The sequence below is a fragment of the Xiphias gladius genome, chromosome 8 (genome assembly GCF_016859285.1).
Source record: "Xiphias gladius isolate SHS-SW01 ecotype Sanya breed wild chromosome 8, ASM1685928v1, whole genome shotgun sequence".
Lineage (NCBI taxonomy): Eukaryota > Metazoa > Chordata > Actinopteri > Istiophoriformes > Xiphiidae > Xiphias > Xiphias gladius.
In genome coordinates, this window is record NC_053407.1 from 31,096,805 (window position 1) to 31,121,166 (window position 24,362).

The 24,362-nt window shown below is 43.0% G+C and overlaps 1 protein-coding gene across 2 annotated transcripts; it reads left to right on the forward strand.

The window, feature by feature from the left end:
- Positions 1-35: 35 nt before the first annotated feature.
- On the forward strand, positions 36-23,202 carry rbl2 (retinoblastoma-like 2 (p130)). Of its 2 annotated transcripts, XM_040133813.1 has the most exons (22): positions 36-360; positions 2,063-2,193; positions 3,130-3,330; positions 3,673-3,737; positions 6,149-6,277; positions 8,596-8,756; positions 9,683-9,747; positions 11,557-11,728; positions 11,884-12,047; positions 12,530-12,642; positions 12,734-12,837; positions 13,787-13,924; positions 14,108-14,272; positions 14,545-14,653; positions 15,954-16,226; positions 16,303-16,502; positions 17,032-17,208; positions 17,312-17,383; positions 17,605-17,704; positions 18,337-18,578; positions 19,812-19,985; positions 20,978-23,202. In XM_040133813.1, the coding sequence occupies exons 1-22, from the start codon at positions 223-225 to the stop codon at positions 21,143-21,145; spliced, it is 3,261 nt and encodes a 1,086-aa protein (XP_039989747.1). In that variant the 5' UTR covers positions 36-222; the 3' UTR covers positions 21,146-23,202. The 2 variants fall into 2 exon arrangements, 1 of the variants encoding a protein (XP_039989747.1); XR_005708005.1 differs by lacking the exon at positions 20,978-23,202 and having other exon boundaries at positions 17,630-17,704; positions 19,812-19,918.
- The last annotated feature ends 1,160 nt before the right edge of the window (positions 23,203-24,362 follow it).

Consider the following 24,362-nt stretch of genomic DNA (forward strand, 5'->3'; position numbering starts at 1 on the left):
GTACGTCCATAGCGTCTACGCAGAATAGTACTTGTCAGTCAAAGGACATTTAAATGGGCACACGGTACAGAGCGATATACCTTACAGCACCGTAATAACGCGGTTCTAACGGTACCATTCTGGCACCCGGCCGCGTACACGCCGTCGGTTCTTCTTGTCGGTGTTGCTCGCTCTCCTGTAAACCCGCATTTTGTCTCCTAAGTTTGTTCGGAAAGCCAGAAAATGAGCGACGAGGACGAGTTTTTGCAGAAAGCCCGAGCCGGGTTTGAAGATCTCTGTCGGGCTCTGAATATGGACGAAGAGGCGAGCAACGAGGCTTGGAAAACCTACGAAAACATCAGCAGGAACTTTACACTAGAGGTAAAAACACAAACTCGCCCGTTACGTCCAGTTTTTGCGCCGTTACCGTTGCCGTTCCTGCTTCTTCCCGGTGCCGCTCCAGCCTGTGTCCATACTCACCGAAACGTTAGAGCTAGCAAGGTTAATCTACTGAAAATGCTGATTTATATTCAACCTGTAATCCCTTCCTATCGTGTTTATGGTGGAAACAGAATAGAAACATGAAACTAAAACGACAGCGGGAGTGAGTGACTTGTTAAAACCATTAAAACATCCTCAACCACAGGTTCCAAGCGGGTTAGCCTTCTACAACCGGGTTAGTGCAAAGCTAAACAAACATAATGTACACATCGGCTGGTTGTAACTGCTATCACACTACATAGCAATAATACCAAACATACTCAAACTAATAATAATCATAATAATTGATATAATAACAATAATAACGCTGATGATGATGTGTAGATGAGCAGCTCCGGCCACCAGAGGGGAGGGTTTCTAACGTGGCTCGGTGTAACCTAATCCACCAGATTGACTGATGATTAATGACAGAACCAGCTTATTAAATAAACTCAAGTTCAGGTTATTTATAGCCCAACTTCAGCCTGAAATCCCTCTGCACAGCGGTGGGAAGTGCCACACTACATCTACCCAACTGCTGTTCTTAACCACCTATTTTACTCCAGTTATTTCCATTTCATGTTACTTTATACTTCGGTTTTCTGAGCTTCGTTTCAGGAGCAGATGTTGTGGTTTTTACCAAGTTTACTGGACAGCTGTAGATACTTTACAGATAAAGATTTTCCAAACAAAACATATGATCAGCTGCACCAGGTCAAGTTTATGAAATACATACAGTTATCTCCTCAACGACCAGCTACAAATATTTTTCTGCATGATGAGAACCTTTACTTTTGATAGTTTAAGCTCATTTTTCTTGTAATACTTTTACTTAAGTAACATTTTGCATGCACTACTTTTACAGTGTGGTATTACTCATTTTATTTAAATAAAGGATCTTAATACTTCCTCCACCAATGACTGTTACAAAATAAACTGGCCAGGTGTATATAAATAGTTCAAATGAATCCTACCCGGTAATATGAAATAAAATAGTATAACTCTCCCAAAATTAATCAGCAACTTGAAAATCAATTCAGTGTTTTAGTCATTTTTATAAGGACAAGTGCCAAAAATCTGCTGGTTTCAGACTCTCACATGTCAGGATTTGGTGCTTGTCTTTGTCATGCATCATGGTAAACTGAATATCATGTAGGGTATTACAACACTTTTCACTGTTTTCATTACATTAACTATATTTTAAAGACCAAACAATTCAATCAGTATTACTTGGAAGATCAGTCGATGATGAAAATAATCCTTAGTGGCAGCTTGAATGTGTTCAGCAGGAAAATAACTGACTGGGGTGAAGTATTTCTGAATGAAGAGGCTTTGTGTATGTTTGTAAAGTCAGAGAGGAGAATAACCTCATTCCCTTGTCTCACTCTCTGACCTTCTCAAACCCCCCCCCCCCTTATCTCCTCGTGCACTGACTCTTTTAATCTCTTATCCTGTCGCCTTTTTTATTCTCCTCCTCCAACACTTTCTCCCACCTCTCACGCTCCTCTCTCTCTGCCTCCCCTCTCACTTACCTCTCACCCATCCTCTCATCCGTTCACTCACTGTCGTATAAATTCACAATCCCGTACCCCCTGATGTTCAGGGCAGTGAGCTGCACTGGCTGGCCTGTGCGCTCCACGTGGCCTGCAGGTCCTCGGTGCCGACGGTGGGGAAGGGCACTGCCGAGGGGAACTACGTCTCTCTGACCAGAATCCTACGCTGCTCAGAAATGAGGTACAGCTATAATGCATCTGTGCACCCACCAGAAGGGCTTTCTGCACCACGCTAGATCCTGTGACCTTTCATGGCCTCGGAAGAAAAAAAATGTTTCCAGGAAAAATGCAGTCAAGACAGCAATCACACATTTCAGGCATACATAAACACATGAATAAAAACAGAGTAAAGCTAAAACCCTATTTCCACGGTGGTACTCGCTGTAAAAGCAAATGAAACAGGCTTATGACTGATGTTTTAAGAACCGTTTCATCATCAAGAGTTCAAAACTCCTCTCAGTCAGCTGTTGCTTCACAGATTGTGGGAAACTGTGAAGAATGTAGTTTTACTGGGAATGACAGCGCTGCCTGATAACGTATCAGAGATATCCTGATATGATTCCTGATGTGATAGACTGAACCATCTGGTAAAACTAGTGGTAACATTGTCAAGTAGTTTTGTTTTTTCTTTATTCACATGACATTGGATCAAGAATTAAAATGTCAAATTCTGCAAAACTAGTCTCCTGACATTCATCAACACCTTTTGTGCCTGTCTTTCACATTTACTGGCACCATACCATGTTTAAACCATCTGAGTCTCAAAAAGTGAGAATTTTTTAAAACATTTTGTCAGTGAAGTGTCATCGTCTGATAGTGAAACAGATTGAAACAGTTCAAGTATGTTGGTTGTTGCTGGTTAAAGTATATATGTTTGCTTGGGCCCAAAACCTATAATGTCAGTTTGATAATTGATCAATGAACCAATGTGTAGAAGTGGTAGTCTGAATAATGATCCTGCAGTATATGGAACAATGGAGACTTTGTGGTGAGCTATGGTCTTAGCTATGCTCCTGCGTATACCGTCTCCACACAGGTAAGTGAAATGTACAAATGACTGGCACTGATCGGTAGCTTTTCCCTAATTGTTTATTTCTCTACTTTTGCTCCCTGGCAGCCTGATTGAGTTTTTTAACAAGATGAAGAAGTGGCAGGACATGGCCAACCTGCCTCAGGATTTCCGTCAGAGCACCGAGAAGCTGGAGAGAAACTTCACAGTGTCGGCGGTCATCTTTAAGAAGTACGTTCCCATCTTTAAAGCCATCTTCAAGGCCCCATCTGAGGAGCCGGCCCGAGTTCACCGCAGCCGCAAACAGAGGTGGGACATCATGACCTTTGACCTCACCAGAAAGTGTAATGTGTGCTTATGGTACAGCTTTATTTAGCCCGTTAACCAGCAGAGAGACAGAGCATGATCCTGTACCGGGGGAGGTTTTTTGAGCCTCCATGTGCGTTTCTATAAATGTGGTAACTCTGTATTTTGTTTTGACAGGACGGTTGGCACCGCTAAACGTGTACACTTTATTTCAAATTTGTATCTGTGTAATACATAAATCATGCATTAACAAATGTACTATAAGCATGTCCTCATTATAGGTTAATGTGCTTCAAGGTCGATTGCCCGCCTTTTTCTACTTTCCCTCATGTCTTTGTTTTCCAGACGCCATCCCTGCACTGTGACCGAGGTCTTCAACTTCTGCTGGGTTTTGTTTATCCATGCTAAAGGTAAAGATTTACTGTCACTTCATTTATCCATCCAGAGTAGAGAAGCTGCTCCCTTAACTTTGCATAGTCAAGCAGAGGTCCGTGTCCTCCAGTAACGTCTGCCTGTTTAAGGGGATTTTGATGTAAACACTAAGAAAACCTGCCTTTAATGGATAAGTTCAAATTTTTCCAAGTCTTTCTCAAAAAACAGTACTGACACTCCTGTGCTGTACGTACACTGAAAGGATTATTGGCCGCTGTAATTATTGTTTCCCCATTTACACCAAGTCCCTTCATGTGTCTCATGTGGATCAGATATATAACCGATCTCTAAAAAAAGTTTAAACACAACTGAGAGGCATTCGGGAGAGACAGAAATCTGCTAAAACCCCCTCTGGTAGGAGGATTGAGACTTGTTCTATCCAGATGTTTAAAAGGTGTAAATGCATCCATCTCTCCAAGATGCATACGTGATCGTCCCTCCTCCCATAATGTAACCGTGTCAATAAGCACTCAGTGGAAAAAGCCACTTCATTTTGCAGAAATCGACAGGGATTAGAGCTCAGCATGTGGCTTTTAAGGCAGAAAGAAGTGACAAACTAATACAGTCTGATCTGAGAGCAAGTACAGGCTTGTTATCAGAATCAGAAAAACTTTTATTGATCCCCGCAGGGGATTATCCGCTGGACAACATGTAAAATCCCGCTGCCAGGATCAGTGATTTTCAGTGAAAGGTTACATTTTAGTTGTAATTTAATTAGCTGTAATAAACTACAGTAAGAGCAACAAAGATTCAACACCACATCCCAAATGACAAGAGTTTTATCTTTGGCTGTATCAGAAGTTTTGAAAATTAATTAATGATGACAAATGTCTAATTATGTTTCTGGATGTATTTACTGCCAGGCTCTTTGTGTGCTTAACATCCATACAGTACCACACATTCAGACCAGGCAGCTGACAGTACATCCTCAGTAGCACCGGGTTGTTCTTCTCATGTATGACCATTGCAGTCCACTCACAGAGCGATGCATCTAATTTTCTAGAAAATAAATATACTGTGATCTTTAAAAAACGGAAATTGTTTGACAACACTTCCTGCTGTTCTGAAGGTATAGTGAATCAGCTGGGATCGGCTCCTGTTCGCAGTGTAGCCGTGGAGGTTCAGACAACGTTCACTGGGTCACTGTGATACTGAAGGAAACTTAAAAACAGGAAGATTCTGAATGAAGTTCTGCAGCCTCTTTTTCCTGTGGTTTCTAAGTGGATTTCTGGGGCTTTATTCTGGAGGGACATTGGAGATAAGGATATACTTGGGTAGTGTAAGTCACACTGAATCTAAAAATACGTCTTTCATGTCTGTGTGTTTAGATTTAACAGAGCTTCGACTCCCCCCCTTCAACTGTCCGACTCCCCCCTGGGGAGGCATCTCACAGCTTGAAAACCTCTGAGCTGGATGAAAAATGTTCTGTCTGCTGCACCATGAAAAAGATTTTTAACATGTTCTTGACTGAATTCCCTCTCCAGGTCGCTGGAAATTACATTTGTCCTGATATTATTGTAAAAGATAAACAAAATATTAACACTGGCTTGAAGTTCTTGAAGACGTTTCGCAACTGCAGAAGCCTTTTGGATGAGAGGCGAAACGTCTTCAAGAACTTGAAACAAGTCCAGTGGCCTTCACATAGCACTTACAGAATACCATGACCTGGATGACTGAGAATCTTCACATGCAAAATATTAACACAGTATTTTGCATGAAAATATAAAATACTGGAAAGAAACATTAATATATAACAGTGTAACTGATAAAAAGATTTTTAGTCTTGGTTCATGTTGTATAAACTGAGCAAAGAGGTGTCATTATCCGCTACCATCTCGGTTTGGAGGAAACAGAGTCAGAGCCTGAGAACCATCTTAAAAACCTTGTTTATGTTGCAGCAGAAAGAGTATTTCTTCATCCAGATGTTTGAGGAGTCGTTGCAGATTCTGGAAAAACCTTCAGGATAGCATTAGGTGATGTTAAACCACCTTCTGGGTTTTTCACAGCTCACTGAGTATTTATTTTTCTGTAAGTCGGATGTTTAGCTCTGTGCTTGAATGTGATGGTAATTCAGTACACGAGAGGAACAGACTGGGGCTAGATCCTGAGCAGCTCCACAGCTGCAGCAAGGGCTGAAGCGCCTTGTTCAAGGGATCCACATTGGTTTTTACTGAGGAGAAGAGTGTTAGAACTTCACTTCTCTCTGCTGCCAAAATCCTTCTTAATCCCCACAGCTCAGTGCATCTGACGTCTTGACAACCAAAGAGGCTGGTCTGGACCTGCCTGTGCAGATTTGGCAGTAACTCTGTCGTGGTCTGCTGTGCCAACTTAGCCTGCAGACACAATGATTCCCTCACAGGTGTCATGTTTTTCTTCCTTTCTTGTTCAGGGAACTTCCCCATGATCAGTGATGACCTGGTAAACTCGTATCATCTGCTGCTGTGTGCTCTAGACCTAGTCTTCACCAACGCGCTGCTGTGCAATGCCAGGAAAGACCTGCTAAACCCAAACTTCAAAGGTACTGCACTCTGCACTGCTGCATCCTCCTGAAGTCTGTATTCAGGTTCTGCAGAAAGTAAAAAAGGCCACATAGGTGAAACTTGAGGTTTGGGGCAGGAGGAGGCATCAGCACACTCCTTCTTCCTGTATGCTCTAAATTTTTATAGAAGGATATGTCAAGTCCAGTCAAATTTTATTTATACAGCCCAATATCACCAATCACAAATTTCCCTCCAGGGTCTTAACAACGTTTACAGCATACGATCCCCTCTGACCTTAGACCCTTGAGTCAGACAAGGGAGAACTCCCCAAAAATCCCTTTAACGGTAAAAATGGAAGAAACCTCAGGAAGAGCAACAGAGGAGGGATCGCTCTTCAGGACGGAAAGACAGGAAATAGATGTTGTGTGTACAGAACAGAGCGACAAAGTAGATTTACACTGTGGACAATCTGGATAACAGCCTTACAGATTGTAAACCATGACGAAGAAAATGATTTGGAATGATCTCGAGCAACTTCCAGGACCTGAGCCACACAACCTCCTGTCCACCGTGAAGACCTGGAAAGAGGACAGACTACACAAACACACAAGAGGCAAAACCAAGCACATCATTCACACGTCTAGGAGAAGGAAACAAACAGTCAGAGGAAGAGGGAGACAAGCACGAGGCTGGGGCTCCTGGAGGACAAAGATTCAGATCCAAAACATCTGGAATGAGGCACTGACAGCCAGGAGAGGGAGAGAGGTTCCAGTACAGTGATGGTCCAGAGAGAGAGAGAGAGGCACACAGCCTGGACGTTCATGTGCTTGAGGGAATAAACAAACAGGGTTAGAGAGATGCGGTGGTTATCATACATGACCATCTGTTTGTCCAGGGTTTTCCGAGGGAAAAACTTTGGGAGATATTCTAGTCAAGTTTCCATCCAAATGAAGCTCAAATTTTAACACAATATCCAGAAAATGTTCCAAATAAAACCTGAGTGAAGTCTAGTTTTCCTCCACTGCTTCTGTGTGAATATGAGCTGATCAACAGCTGGTGGAGCCGATTATCCAGCCGCTGCCGTTAAACCAGAAGAAGAAGAAGAAGAAGAAGAAGAGGACGCGGCGAGATGAGGTCGTTAAAAGAGCTGCAGTCAAAGCTCAGACGATGGGAAACCATGAGGAGAACGTGATGGAAACCTGACATTTCGGTTGTTTTCATGTGTTAATGTGGGGAAGGTTCCAGTGTCCTCACGGCTCCTCACAGACCTGAGGGTTTCCTCTCTTCGTGCTTCATGTACGTCAGCGTTTAGTCGCTCGGTCCGTTTTACTTTGGCTTTTATGTTCAAAATCTTGAACCGCGTCCTACCAACATGTGTCTCAAAGCTCAAAGTATTTGGGTCAGAGTTGTGAAACATGACATTGAATAGCCATTAAATTAAATCAGCACAGGCATATAGGAAGCCTGCTTATCAGTCATGTTCTGTACTGAATCAAACATGTAAAATAAATCAAAAGCTGTGCTCTTTTTGCTGAACAAATTCCAACCTGACAGCTCCCAAAAAAAAGCTACAGCAGTGTATATCGGCTCAGCCTTCTCTTCCTGTTGACACCTCGTGTTTCCTCTGCCTCTGCCTCCTTGTCTAAACATGGTATTAATTATACTGGAGAACCTGTTGAGAGAGAAAACTGCTCCGCTAAAAGCCTGCCAGCATCACCATGAAAAATGACACCACTTCAAGCTGTATTGAGACAGGAAACAAACTTTTCTTGTCTACATTTTGGTTTGAAAATCCTAAATTGCACCAGGGAATTTAAGATGACATGAAAAACTTGTTGAACTTCCTGATTTCCTGTGGGAAAAGAGTATGTTGCAGCAAAAAAATATGGGATCCAACAAGAGAAACTAGAAGTAAAGAACACATGTTGAATCTTAAAAGAGGAATATGAATAACAACAGAAACAAAGTAAATCTAAAGAATAATGTGGTCATCCAGTCTTCTTCCGTGAAAATGCAAAGTTAAATTCCTTGGGATTTGAGTCCTGGTTGATTTGGTGACACCTGTGGTCACCTCTGATGAAAGCACCTGCCGAGAGTGACGCCTACACTTATTTACCCTGACATTTACTCTTCTTTTAGATCACTGAGGAGTCTCATTAGACTCTATTCTAGCTATACAAACAGTTATCCACAGTAAAAGGATTAAATCAAATACCATCAATAGTCGAAATAAAAGCAGTTTTAAAAGGTGTCAGATAGTTTTAAGGGTGAATGTTTTCCTGGAATACGTCCAGTCAGCAGGTTAGTGGTTCTTCTGGTTACCAGTGTCCTCCCTCGTCTGTCTTGTTTCCTCCAGGTCTACCAGAAGACTTCAGCAGTAAAGACTTCAGACCGTCCTCGGGTCCATACTGCTTCATAGAGCAGCTGTGTGAGCTGCATGACGGGCTGGTGCTGGAGGCCAAGGGAGTCAAAGAACACTTCTGGAAACCCTTCATCAAGAAACTCTTCCACAAGAGGGTAAGACATGCTGGGGTTCACTAATAGATGTCAGTATGCTCAGTACTAGATGTGTTGCTAAATAACTCTGATGTTTTGTTATTAACGTTCCTTGTACTTTAAGTGACAGACTGGTGAGAAATTATTAAGGTGGTCTGATTCCACATTATCCATGTTCACTTATAGGACCATACCTGTGTTTTTGCAAAGCATGCCACAGATTTCAATGTCTTTTTTCCCTCCTCAAACAGCCCTGGACTTTCATTCATTCCAGTGCGATATGAAAAGCAAAAGAGCTGGAAATTACAAGTAGATTTACAGAAACATGCAAAAACACCAATGTGGTTCTTTTAATCTGGGGTTGGCTTGCAATCAGCTGTATGAAGACAGTACAAGACAAAAAACTGCAGAGAAGATGAAAATGTTTAGAGTAAATGTCAGCTCTGGAAAGACGGCCTGTTGTTGGTCAACAGCCCAAATTTCGTGGGTCAAGGTTCACTAAGATTCAACCTGACATAAGAAATGAGTGTGTTTACTTTCCCCCTGCAAGTGAATCCACTAGTCATGGTGATGCCATTGGATGACATTTAAATTCCTGCATAATTTGGCTCTTTTAAGTGATGGCACTTAATCCATCAATTGTTGTTTAGGTTATATTCATTTTCAACATAGCAGTTAAATCTACTGAACATGAGATGTAATGAGAATCTTTGTGTGGTGTTTTCTTGACTTCATACCACCGGTTTCAGTAGTGAATGTACTTTTCTCATAAAGGTTTCTGCCTCTGATATTCCTGCTTGATGTGGTTTTACTCTTCCTACCACCACAGTTAGGAAATAAATACAGGATACACACACACACACACACACACACACAAACACTGGTCTGGTCTGTTGGTGCGTGTGGTTTACTGAAAAACTAAACTTCCTCTTCTTTGTCTCCCACAGATTCTCAGAGGAAAAGAGGACAGCCTGACCGGATTTCTGGACCCCATGAACTTCGGAGACAGTTTGTGAGTGTCGGCTGTCATTGCGCCGTGACACAGGGTTTCAAAAGTTACTGGATTAAACAGAAGAAAGACAGAAAATCTGTGACATTTACAGTTACTTTACTCCCAGTTACTTTGAGATGAGGACTTAAGTCTGGAAAAGGATTTGGTGGAAGGGCGGATATATTTGCTTTCAACCGGAACAACCTGTGTTAAATTAACAATTCATAACGTGTTTTCTGTGAGAAGGGAAACTTTTACCTTTTATTCTTACAAAACCTTAAAGAGGAACGTAGCGTCCTGTTTTAGCTCGAGCATGCCCCCTTCAAAAATTGAGAAAATGAGTTTCCAGCGTGATGTTGCCGTTTAGTTTGACAGACTTACTGGATTTTCTCTGGAAAATGCAAACACGACTGTTGTAAGGAACACTATAAAACAGGACCAGGATCAGTGAGTAGTGTGAAAAAAGTGAGCGATGAACAGGTGACACGTTCGGTTCACGCTGTTGTCACGAATGTTCGTGTAATCATTTGTTGACATTCTCTGTCTGCATGTTCTTGCTCATTTTACAGAATCTGATAAGATGTTGCTGCATCATCTTTGAGTCTTTTTCGTCTTTTACCGTCTCTACGGTACATTGTCTCTGTCTTTGTCCAAAACAACTGCTGCGCTGTTCTATTCTACTTTACCGTACTCTACCTTCTTATAGTCTCTTCTCCTTCTACCCTTCTACCGAATCTCTTTTCCTCAGCTGCAGTTCATTATGCCATCCTTTATTCTGCACCTTACACATCTCTCTTTGACTCTACCTTAGTGCTAATTTTGTGAACAAAAATTATGATGAAATATGTTGGTTAACTACCTTTTTTCCACGACAAAGATGAGATGTTGACGAGGCAACGCTTACTCCATTAAACAGTAACTGACTAAATCTTCAGACAATATCGTTGACGAAAAAAGTGCTTTAGTGACTAAAATGGAAAAAAAACACATGGAAATCTCTTTATTGTCATTGACAGAAAAAAAAGAGGAGGTTGTTGACTGTCTTTATAATAGGTCTCTATTCCACAGACAGTTTTCATTCATCTGGGGGCCTCATTTGTGAATTGGTTCAAAACAAATTTGCAGACATCTTTCATGTCTGGATGTGTTTGTTAAATCAACTAGACTGGTTCTCAGTAGAGCACGTACCTCCACCGAGGCCAAATATTGACGAAAATGTGGAAGACTGCCCTGTCTGGCGATGTTTAGGAAAGTCCTAAAAAATTCCTGGATCTGCACCAGAGTGTAATGGGTTCTTCTCTGGCCCACGCCCCGTCCCTCCACTGAGCTTGGTGCAAAGCGGTTCTGTAGTTTTTGCGTGAGCCTGCTGACAGAAAAATAATCAAACAGACGCGGGTGAAAACGCAACCGCCTCGGCGGAGGTAACAACATCTTCAGTGTCACAGTGATCCAGTGACGGTTGTCTGTACGACCACGGCTACGCTGAGAACGGGAGCTGATCTCAGCTGATTCAGCAGCTTTTAATGGAGACAGTCTGACTAGATTTAAAAAAACAAGTGGGGCTCAGACCTTGAAACGCCTGCTCTCATATAAACACTCTACCCCGCAGGACTCTACCCTGCTTCTCTCTATTCTACTCAGCTCCACTCTAATGTCGTCTCTCTGCCCATCTCTTATGGACTTTTCTTTTCCTACTGTCCCCCAGTCAACTCCACTCTGCTCTCCTGTCCTCTACTACTGCATTCATCGACTCTATGCCACACCACCATACTCTTTTTTATTCTACTCCTCTCTGTTTTCCCTCTCTAATCTCCTGCCCCCCCCCTTCAGTTTGTCTCTCAGTCGGGTGTACGAGGAACATGTTCTGGCCACCGGCAGTCTGGATGAGAGGATCTTCACCGGTGAGGGGGCGAGTGAGGACATCGGCACCCCGGGGCCCTGCCTCTGTGAGGGGCCGGAGAACCAAGACAGCGCCACCTACAGGCTTCACACCAACCTCACTGTGAGACCAGACACTTATGTTTCTTTATTTACTTAGTGTCTTAATTTTAACAGCCTTTTGTTGTTTTGATCCTTCCTGCTCTGTCTGCTGAATTCTCTGTTTTGTCTTTTGTTTGAAATATTAAAAAACCAACCTGCCATCTCTCCTCTCATCAGGCCTCAGCCCTGAAGGTTTCCACTCCTCTGACTGGGAGGAAGTACGTTCAGGAGACCAGCCTGGCATCTCCCGTCTCCTCCGCCATGAAGAGCGTTGGACGTCTGCACACTCTGCTGTCGGGAACCAAACAGGGTCCGAGCCCTAAGCTAGCAGAAACTCTCAGGCATGTTTCTGGATCCCAACATTTCAGTGCCCTAAACTGGAGATGAGATAACAAGATGGCGTCCCATCCTTTCCCTTCTCCCCAAAGACGTGAAACCAGATTTAACTCAGGTTTCAGCCAGAGTTTCCAACATCTAAAGGGAAAGCTTGTACCCGCCACCTTTCCAGTACTGACTCATGTACTGTTCTTAAATACTAATTTGACGTACTTGTACTCTACTTGAGTATTTCCGATTTATGCTACTTTATACTATTACTCCACTACATTTCAGAAGGAAATATTGCACTTTTTACTGCACTACAACTATTTTTTAACTCTTACTTGTGTAGTTTTACTGTGATACTTTAATACATGAAGCTGAGAATACTTGTGTACTTTTTACTGAGGAACTATTTTGAATGCAGGACTTTTACTTAGTATAATTTGTATTATCTGCTGCAGTGTGATGACAGAAACTGTATCGCTGTTCATTTTTGTCTCAGGACTTGTGCCAGAGACCCCAGTGATGTTATTAGTAAGCGTCTGAAGGACATGTTTGATCTCTTCTCTCAACATTACGAGGACAGCGGTGCAGAGAACAGGGGGATGGGGAAAGGTAAATGAACACACAAACTCATGAACAGAAAATCTTCCATTAGCGATGATAGATTCGCTTCTCTCTAACTACCTAAATAAACTCTTTGCAGACATGGCAGTGAAGTATTTCCACCTGGCAGAGGCGCTCTACTACAGGATCCTGGAGTCCATCATTGAGAGAGAAAAGATGATACTGGGAGACGCTGACCTATCTGTGAGTATTTCGGAGAGATAGGAGACTTGGACTCGAGGCGGATGTAAGTCACAAGTGAGGGACAGTCAGGCTTTTTACAGCTGTGTCTCGTAAACATTTAAGTCTCTGCATTGACTTTAAAAAATTTAATACAGCTTTGAAATGAAAATGTTCAAAGGCGGCGTGATTTTAATAGTCAGCGTTCAGAGAACCGAAAGACTTGAATCTCTATTTGCAATTTGCTGATGAAGACTTGTGACATGAGTCTTGCCCCTAAGGACTTGAGACTTTTGAAACTCTGATAAATCTGAGACTTGAAGCATCTTAAAACCTTGTTATTTTCTGCTGCTTTCTAATTTTGTGTTTTTCATTTTTATTTCATTTTGATGTCACTTTTTCCTCCGAATTTGTACATGTTCACAGTTAACTTGAATCAATCTGTTTCACTTTGTTTCCAGTTCCCTTTAAAGTCATTTTAAAGTTTAAACGCCTGAAACTACCTTGTGTATGAACTGCGCTATATAAATAAATTTGCCTTGACTTAGATTTCCCCTTACAAACTTACAAAGAGCTCTGCTTCTTGGGAAGCTAGCTCATCAAGTGTGAATGACCTCTAACAAAGCCCTGATGCTTGATGATGGTTAAAAATTTTGTGGGGCAGATAATGGATGAAATATAGAACTAACAGGAATTTTATAGTATTAATTCTTCTTGGCTTGTAAATACGTACAAGTTGTTTCCTACAAATGACACAGACATTTTCATTAACAGAGACCCTTGAGTTAAATCAGTTTCTGTACCTCTTTAATTTGAATAAATAGACTTAAGCTCTACTTTCACAGTCAATCCTTGCAGCCAGGGAAATTTGTAATGCTCGTGGTTAATTTGAATGAGAACAAATCTAGCGTTTTTTCAGAGAATAGTGGGGAGTTGATTGGTGAAAGTGTGTGTGTGTGTGTGTGTGTTGTAGTGTATTCTGGAGCAGGACGTCTTCCACCGCTCCCTGCTGGCCTGCTGTTTGGAGATCGTCATCTTCTCCTACAGACCTCCAGGAGATTTCCCCAACGTGATCACCATCTTCCAGCTCCCTGCTTATCACTTCTACAAGGTATCAATACAACCAATCACTTCTACAACGTATCAATATTTCCTATCACTTATTGAAATTTCTCCACCTATAAAACCCCAGTAGAAAAAGATAAAGACTTGCACCTGTAAAATATTTTTTTTTATGCATGTCTCTGAATCTGCGTGTGTGCGTGCGTGCGTCTGTGTATCTGTGTGCGTGCAGGTGATCGAGGTGTTGGTGCGGTCGGAGCAGGGTCTGTTCCGGGAAGTGGTGAAGCACCTGAACCAGGTGGAGGAGCAGGTTCTGGAGAGTCTGGCCTGGACCAGCGAGTCCCCGCTATGGGAGAGTCTCCGGGGGGCCAAAGACCACGTCCCTTCCTGCCAGGAGGTACAGATACACAAGCAGGACAACACTTTACACTTTTCACTCTAATACATTTATGATGTACTCGTTTAAATATACATATTAGACATGTTCATTAGAGCATTTATGTGATGAGTGTTTTTTTTTGTCTTTCAAGCAGGAATTAATCCTAAATTTAAATACATTTCAACACAGTGTGTGTTTTTGAAAAGGGTCCGTTTTTTTCTTGTTTGTCATAAAGAAGCTGGTTCACAGTGCTCAGTGTGTGACTGTTGTCTGGATGTGTTGCGTTTCAGGTGATGCCTCCTCAGTACCTGGAACAAAACGATGAAAGCAGCACAGGCAGCGTTCCCATCACACCCATCAACCACGGACCTGACCTCAACACCAACAGCACCGTCAAAGGTTGTGTTATGTGTTGCTGTCATTTCATTTACTGCTGTTCCTCCCGAGAGCTTTTTTTACCTGTCAGATGGATAAAATCTCAACATTTTCTTAGCCAATAGACAAAAAGAGATATGCAGCAACGGTTCCCTGTGAGTTTCTGGCTTATGAAGTACAACAGGATCAGGAGCAGTGTGTTTACATGCACTTAACAGCCGGGTTACAGTCTGAGATAACCCGGATTTCTTAAACATCTTACTCACAAGACTCGGGTATAAAAAGAACCTGATTTCCCCAGGTTTTTTTTTTTTTTTCTCTTCTTCTTGGCCATGTATGCGAGTAACCAGGTTACATGGGAGTATGTGCATGACAAAGACTTCGAACAGGTGTAACGTATCATTGTGACAGTGGACAGGCTGGATGAAAGGAGAGGCCATTACACACAGTGACGTGTCCCTGAGTTTCAAATAATTTCACCCAAAGGTCTGACTGAAGCTGCCTTTAACACAGAGTGCCCTCCACAGAGCCGGTCCCCTCACAGAGCCGTCAGCTCTCTGACACAAGTCACGACAGTGTAAAAAAAAAAAAAAAAAACACTTACACACACTTAAACACATTTACAGTAACCACGTTATTACAGTGCAAATAAATGCGTCGCCGGATTTCTTCCATAATCTGAGTTCTCTGAGTAGCCTCAGGGAAAAAAAAGAGAAAATTTAAAAAACTGAAAACCCGCATTCTTGCCTACATGTAATACTGTATGTGCCTACATTGTGTGATTTGTCTAAATACCGTGTTTTTTTCTGCAACAAATAAATTTATTTATCAGAAACATTGATGACAGGTAGATATTTCTCTAATGTACAGGCTGATGTTAAACTCCCTGCACCTACAGAAAGGCTGTGTATTCATATCTGAATGTGTAAATATATATAAAATGTTTTGATGAAGCTTGAAAATATCAGCTCCAGCAGAAACTGTATTTGAATTGGTTTAGTCTATTCTGTTAATATTGGGGCACTGAGTTCTCAGAGAAAATTTACTATCGAATCAAATTTGATTAAAGAAAAATGGGTGTGATTACTGCTGAACTAATCTTTTCAAATTCAGTTTTATAAACTCAGAGTAAGTGAAGACATGTATGCAGGGATTCAGAAAAAAACAAACATCCAGTTGATCATTTTAACACTTTCAGAGAGCATTTTGATTCATTTTATGAATAAATTGTACATAAACTGTGTTAGAAATCTGCCACAGATGTAGTTTGTTGGACTCATCTGGATTGTAACACAATCAGCCTGCTTCCCTCCTCCTCCGACAGGGGTGTCCCCCTCCCCCACCACTCTGCTGGACCGTTACAGCTCCTCCCCCACCGGCTCAGCTCGCCGCCGTCTCTTTTTGGACCCGGTGGACGGTGAGACCGGAGTCACCTCCACCAGTAGCACCAGTACCACCAGTACAACACCGGCTAACGTGACCAAGACCGGCCAGGCCAGCCTAGTCACAGCGATCCCGGCTGGGCAGACTGTGGTCACCATGGCAACCGCCACCGTTACCGCCAACAACGGGCAGACAGTCACTATACCTGTGCAGGGTGAGAGACCGAAAAGATTTACACGACTATGAAAGGATACGTGATAAGGGTAAATAACAAACACCCACCTCTGCAGGTATAGCCAATGAGAGCGGAGGAATCACCTTCATCCCGGTCCAGGTGAGTGTGACGGGGCAGGGCGGAGCCACGCTGCAGCCGCTGTCCGCCCAGACTCTGACCGGCACCCTCACCGTCCAGTCAGCCGTCACCAAACCAGCTGCCCAACCGGCGAGCAGTCCTCTGAGGAAGGGCTCGCTGTCTCTGTTCTTCAGGAAGGTACGAGTCCTACATGTCTTCACGTGGGGCTCAGACGTCAGGCAGGAATTTGCAGGGTTATTTTTCCATCAACACTGTTTTGTAGAAACCGCACATTATTCCGTGCGCCCCATCCCGACAGTAAAAAGCACACTAATGATTTACAGCAATATATGTTTTACCACTTAGCATCTCATAACATCCTTTCACCATCCTTGTTTGTATCTAAAAATAATAAGAGCAAATGACAAGTTTAACCTTTTAAACGCATTAAAATGGTGACTCAGACACAGTCGTTGCGTTAATCTCCTCCAACATTCGGAGCCAGTTTTTATTTCAAACCTTAAAACTGTGTTGGTACAAAACTTGATTACTAGTCTGAAAATGTAAGGTTTTCTGAATTTTACAAGTGGACAAAAACAAAAACAGAAAGACGGCTGCTTTCTGTGTAAGTTGGAGATCTTTTCACTTCCCTTAAGTGCTAGAAGGTGTGTGGAAACAGTAATATATTATATTACTGTATTTTACAGTATATTTTTCCCTCCCGCAGGTGTACCACCTGGCCAGCGTCCGTCTCAGAGATCTTTGTGCCAAACTGGACATCTCCTCAGAGCTGAGGAGGAAGATCTGGACATGTTTTGAATATTCTCTGGTCCACTGTACTGACCTGATGATGGACCGTCACCTGGACCAGCTCCTCATGTGTGCTGTTTACGTCATGGCAAAGGTCTGTGTGTGCGTTAGTGTGAGTCTACAGGGGTACAAACACCACCCCCTAGGGTGTGTGTCGTTCTGTTGAAGTAAATGTGTGTGTTCTCTGTTTTTGTCAGGTGACCAAAGAGGACAAATCCTTTCAGAATATTATGAAGTGTTACCGCACTCAGCCTCAGGCCAGCAGCAACGTAAGAAACTCCGAATCCGCTCTGCTGCTTCTCACTGACACACATGAAGAAAACTAGCAAACAGGGCGCTATAAATAGTGTCAGTGTCACTGGCTCTGCTCTTATTTCTTCCTGCAGGACTATTAGGGGCTTACTTTTGGTAATATATTCACATTTTGGCCATAAGCAAACATCCGCTATCTGTGTGTGTGTGTGTGTGTGTGTGTGTGGGTGTGCTTCAGGTTTACAGGAGTGTGTTGATCTCAGGGAGGAGGAGGCGTCACTCCGGCAGCAACGACACAAAGAAACAGAACTCATCTACTGACACCAGCCAGGATCCAGGTGTGAAAACTCAAACAAGCCTGTTCGAGTTAGAAAACTTTTCACTGTCTTCAGTGTTGAACTTATTAATATGGCAACATTAAAGCTCCATTTATCAGTATTTTTTATATTAGCAGCTAATAGGTCACCTGTACTGTAAACGGAGCAGCTCATAGTGATGGACCAAAAGAGATTCTCTCCATCTCTGCTGCTTTGTGGAGCTTTTTAGCCTCTTTTAGCTCCTAGTTTTGTTTTTTTTTAGTTTTGTAGCACATTTCCTTTCTGGTTCAGTCTCTGCTGTTCTTCAGTATAAAAGCAATAAAAAAAATAACCTGCTCAGCACCAACCAGCAGACAGACACAGTCAGAGACCAGCTGGTGAACACAGTGGAGCATTTAGCAGCTAAAGAGCCGGATGTTTCCCTCAGGAGCTGGTGGAGACCAAAACCAGAGCTAAAAGAGAGGGAATAGTGAACTTAGATCCATCAGGTGGACTCAAGCGGGACATTTTTCTCCCCCTTCAAAAAAATAACTAAATGTAGTTTTCAGGCTTGTTCGTCCAACATGAGTGTGGGTGATTTACTGTATTTGCTGTTGTCGTCTTTGCTGTTAACTGACGTCTGCCCTCCTCCCTCCCCTCCAATCTCCCCCCAGCTGGGGGAGACAACAGTCCAGTTCCTATTCGCTCCAGCAGCACCTTGCCGGCCCCCCAGCCTGGCAGTGCCCCCTCTACACCCACCAACGCCTCCAACAAGAAAACCTCCTCCTCCCCTTCCTCCACTGTGGGTGTCGGTGAGGAGGAGCGAGGAGACCTGATCCACTTCTACAACAACGTTTACATCAAACAGATGAGACTCTTTGCTCTGAGATACTCACCAAACTCGCCCTCTGCAGGGGTGAGTGAGGTTCACAGTCACAGTCAGAGTTTGGGCATGTAGTGCATTTGTCTGTGTATTTATTTGTATCTAGAAAGAGTCATTTTTGTATACAAGGTGGCGCTGACAGCAAAAATCCTTGAATGTTTGAAGCAGGAGGCATTACAGAGAACAGGAATTGTCTGTTTAAGTGAAACATGAAGCTGCAACTTAACGTGATGAAACTGCACCACTCGAACAAGCCAGTCTAAACTGCTCCTCAGTATGATGTCACCAAAACATAAATAGAATCATGAAACATTGCCATAGATGTGACTGAAAAATATTTAGTCTTTAAATTGGCTCCAGCTGAACAACCTGCAGCATCAAAGTGCCAGTTACATAATAATTATAATCATCCAACAAACTAATATATACTGACGGTGTAAATTAGACCATTCTGCACAGAAACTTATAGTACATACTTTTACTTCATTTAAGTTTTGAATGCTAGGTTATACTTGTATTGGCATATTTTTACTTTGTGGTATTAGGTACAATTGGCACCATAAATCACCTGTTTTAGTAGAGGTGAGTGTGCAGCTCTAGAAAGTAAATTACCTTTTTTAACAATAATAATAATCATTATTATTATTATAATAATCTTTATTTATAGAGAACTTTTCTAAACCCATGTCACATAGTGCTTCACACAAGGCAACACCCTCAGTAACAAGTGAAACCAAACAACTTTTAGTGAAATAAAGTAGAAGTTGATTTCAGTGGACAAAGCCAATTTTTCACAAAAACAGCAAGAGATTTAAAGAGCCAACAGTAAAGACCTGGTTGTGGTGTCACTCATAGGGGGAGGAAGCCACTGTGGAGGAAAGAATTCAGAACAGAAGGCAAATAACGAAACAGGCAACCAGGATTCGCTTTTTCATCACTGAGCAAAAACCTGCGCCCTCAGACCTCGTCTACGCCGGCCACTTAGTGAAAACAGCAGGGCCCAGCACACAGTGACTGCAGAGAGTGATGCATGTTGAACAGAAGAATATTGACTTGAAGCCTAAAAAAACAACTGAATCAAGTATTTAAGAAAATCACAGAGTTAATGTGCCTTAAAGGCTCCTCCTTCCTCTGTAAGCTCAAAGGTTACAGGTTGGAGCGAGGCACCAACACTACATGGTTGTGTATTGATTTTAGGAAAAAACACACAAGCTTTCAAAATGCAAAATTAAACACATTTCTGTGTGTGTGTGTGTGTGTTTGCAGGTGGAGTCCCCCTCTCTGTGCCCGTACCCCACCCTGAGAATCGGGTCTCCTCGTCGGATGCTTCTGTCCAGCAAACACTCCATTTACATCTCACCTCACAAGACAAGCTCCGCCCCCACACCCACAACCCCCCGTGACAAGATTTATTACTACATCTGCAGCAGCCCCCCCAACGTAGGACCCTCTCACGTACACACACACACACACACACACACACTCCTCATACTGTACACCTGCACACATGTATGGTGTATCCAGAGTTCTGAAGTGGTTAGACTGGTTTCAGACCTCCTGGTTCCTGCAGTAACAGACCATTCATGTTTCTCATGTTGAGCGTAGGTGACTGACGGGTCAATAAGTGAAACACAAAATGTGTTGGGGTAGCAACAGAGAGATCTTTTGGCAGTTAGACGCCATCGATGTGAAGCATCTTCATTAAGCGAAAGAAGCCCATTAGAAGGTAGGAGACGGGTCAGGATCCCCGGAGTCTAGACGCGGGTGGTGACGGGGAGGAGGTGGGCTGCAGAATAGAAAGCAGACAGGCAGAATTGTAATGATATTTAAAGCACAGCATCCAGTGATGGATTGGCTGGAGGAACGCGGGCAGAAAGATTGCGATTGGACGGATGTGACAGCGTGGGAAAGCGAGAGTGACGGAGGGAAATAGATCAGGAGTATAAAGCCAACGTTAACCCACAACAGCGCGAGGGAAGAGATCCTCAGAACAAAAGATAAACAAGTGTGTTAGAAAATATCTGCTTCTGCCTGCTGACAGAAAAACTGAAGGAGAGGAGTCAACTACGACTCCCAAGGTGCATTTCGGGAATTCCCGAATTCACTTTTGACCATGGCGACGTGTTTTGCTCGCAAATTCAGCGACAAAGCGTTTAGAATTCACTGCCACCTCTGACTGGCTTCTTCTCCACAGCAACAGCAGCTGAGACTCATGGGTATTGTAGTGATTAGAGACAGAAAACAAACAACGTGTAAACAATTGAAACTGGAGGTCAGAACATAAAGAGATCAGGAGAGTTTCTGTGTTCGGTAACATTCAGGAGATCATTAAAGACACAGAAGGAACACAGAGAGAGAAAAACACTTCAGGCACTGACAGATCACACATGTTGGATCACAAGCTCTAACCGTTGTGACCTGTGACCCCTCAGCGTCTCCAGGAGATCAACAGTATGATCCGGACCGGGGAGACCCCCACCAGGAAGCGCAGCATGCCCCTGGACAACGAGACGTCCCCCAAGAGGGTTTGTCCCGACAATCACTCTGCCCTGCTCCGCCGCCTGCAGGACGTCGCCAACGACCGCAGCTCCTCCCACTGAGATCACACACACACACACACACACACACACACACACACACATACTGAATATACACATCATACACACACCTATCCGTACACACTCCTACTATCACCGTAGCAACATACAAACCGCACCATCATACCACTCCTTCACAGTCCCGTCGCACCTGGCGAGCGATCGGAGTTTTAGGAGCATTTTGGTCACGTTTAGGGTTCGTGTCATTCCAGCCACAGTCAGCTCAGATCCCATGTCAGCCCATTCAGACCAGCAGAAAACATGGGTTTGCCTGGAGTCTTTGCCTTGGTCATTATACACTCATACTCAGTACTTTACTGTATGCATCTGTGTGAACGGTGTAACAACTAACCAGAAACAGAGCTTTTCTAGAACCCCAGGCTGAATAGATACGGGAATGTCCGGTCTGAACAGGAGGAAGGATTAAAGCGAACGAAACCTGTTTCATTTAATACAGGCTGAAAAACCTGAACCTGATTGAATTAAATTAAATTAAGCAAATGAACTGCTTACTAACAAAACTGCAAGGATGGTGAACTCTGAAGTTTTATGAAATTAGCTCTAAAAATGACCAAAATGCCTTAAACTCGGGTTAAAGTCAAAAAACGCCCTCGGGGAGAACACTAGATTTCTCTCTGCTGATCGCTTTAAAAAGTTGCTTCGAAGTTGTTTCGGTTTGAACCAGAGGTTTTCAGCTGAGGGGGGGAGACGTGAGTCGGAGACACTGCGTGAGGTGAAAGGGACAGGTGTGTGCAGGTGTTGTAGAAACCGAAGGAAGTTCGGTATTGCAGTCTGGCTGCTGGTTCCACCGCTCACTATCATGTCAACAGCTGGAGCGGCAGCAGGGGCTGTGACACACAGATCATGGAGGAGATTCAAGTCCTGAAGCTGGTCCTTCTCAAGAGTCCTTTTAGATCCAGTGTGACTTCCACGTCCGACAGTTGTCTGAGCGTCCACGGCTACGCTGAGAACTGGAGCTGGTCACCGCTGGTTCAGCAGCTTTTAACGGGACAGTCTGACTAGATTTAAAAAAACGAATGGGCTAAAAAAAGTGAGGCTCAAGGTGCAGCTCACGGCATAACTCAACTTTTTCCTGTTTACATCCGCCAATGCATTATGGGAAGTGTATTTCTAAAACTTAGAGCGTGATTATCCCCCACGTGCAAGCGTCGGACGGAGTGTGGACTTTGAAAGCCCCCGGTTCTCACTAATAACCAGTGAGAAGGCGCTGATCAGCCGTCAGCCGCGGTGTAAACAGGACAGACCCGTGCTGTCAGCGTTAAAGCTCTGTGTGTAAAACTCTTCAGTCCATCCTCCAGGAATCTTTTCTGCCATTTTATTATGGAACATTTTATACTGGACGTTTCTTACTGAAGTGAAGGTTTGATGAAGCAGCTGCAGCTTTTGAACCCAGTGTTGTTATGCTGCATCGCTCTGCTTCTGATGCTTTATTTTACATTCTGTCTTCTGTTTTTTTTTTTTTTTTTAAACTTTATTCTCTTAAACTTATTTACTGATAGTCTCCATGTTTCCTTCAGTGCTCATAACAAAAAATATGATTTAATTCCTGTCTTATTTAACCGTTAGTTTACAGGTAAAAAAAAGAGTTTCATCTCAAAAACCATGTTTATCCATCATTAAAATTGCTCCCTGATCTTCGTAATTTATCAATTGAAATTTGTCAGGTAAAGGGCTTGAGAATAATAATGGCCTTTATAATATTTAAATGGGATCTTTATCATCACACCAGCAGATATTTTTTCACATTTACAGAAGTTAAATCCCATTTTGAAATGAAACTCTTTGTATGTGTATCTCTGCAGTAGACGTCCTCCTCCTGTTATCATGTGTTTGAACCCGTTGACTGTCTGCCATGATGAGACGTGTGTAAATATTTGTAAAAAAGAGAGAAGAAAACCTATTTTATGGAGGTTGATGTAAGTTAAGTGCCTTTATTTTTTACTCCTGAATCTGTTTGTTTGTTTACTCCCAACAAACTTTACCTTTATTAGATTTTCTTGGTTGTAAAACAAACAACAACAAAAAAAGCGACTGATGTAATAAAAAAATTTAAACAGACCCGGTTGGTTCTGTGTGTCGCCACGAGGTGGCGGTGTTGGGTATGACTTCATTCACCGGGAGTTCATGCTGTGTGCGTGACACGCTCTCTGACCGTGGCTCGTGGTCTGAACACGTTAACTTTCGTAAGCACTCGCATTCTGCTCAGGAGTTAAAGTGACCCTCAGGAGGCAACGACAGACCGGTGGCGGTTCCCTGTGTGACTCTCCCCTCCCTCCACACACTTTCATCGGGTGCCGTCGAGCAGGGCATCGAGCATGCTGCGTGGTCAACGGTAGCTCACCGGTTGTGATGGGCGGCTCCCGGTGTGGCACAAAGAAGGGTCGATCAAAGGGCAACAGAGAGACACGCGTCTGTATCCAGGGCCCCGTCGTCTGATCACCCGTCCCTGTGCTCAGCAGCCTGTGCACTGCCTCCCTGGCATCTGTCCTTCATTAATCCTCACAACTAAAAAGTTTTGTCCGTCCGAGTTCACGTTGTAAACTCTGTGGATTTTAATAAGCCGCGGCGTCCAACACCGGCCGAGCTGTAAAACACACAGAGCCGGTGACATGGGCTCTCTATTTCCACACTGTGATTTATTTTCACAAACTGCACCTTTACACCTCCAACATGACACGACAGTATATCTGCTGAAAGAAGCTTCGCAGCTGCTCGAGTCTTTATGTTGCAGTTTGACTCTGATAAACGACAGAAACTCTGCAGCTCTGGTGTCATCACACGAGATGCAAATGTCAAATGTTCGTCTGACAACAGACTTTTTCACACGTTCGTTATAATGAATTACTTAGTTCGTGTTTATCAGACAATTTAGAAATGAAGTTCTTAAAAGGCTTTCGAACGAATGTGAAAGGTGCTAATTCTTAATGCTCATCTTTAACGAAATCAGTGTCGTGACTTTTGACTGCTTTTACTACAGATGGTCATAACCCCAAAAATGACGGCCAATAGGAACTACATTATTGATATTATTCATTCACTTATCCATAATTTGTTAACAGCATAATTACATTCAGCTAATTATGAACTGGTTCACTGAAACCTCGATGCTCTGCAACTTAGGAAAACTCATGTACATAAAAATGCACAACTTCGCAGTGTTTTCTTCAAATGTTGCACACGTGTGGAAGATGTTTTCTAC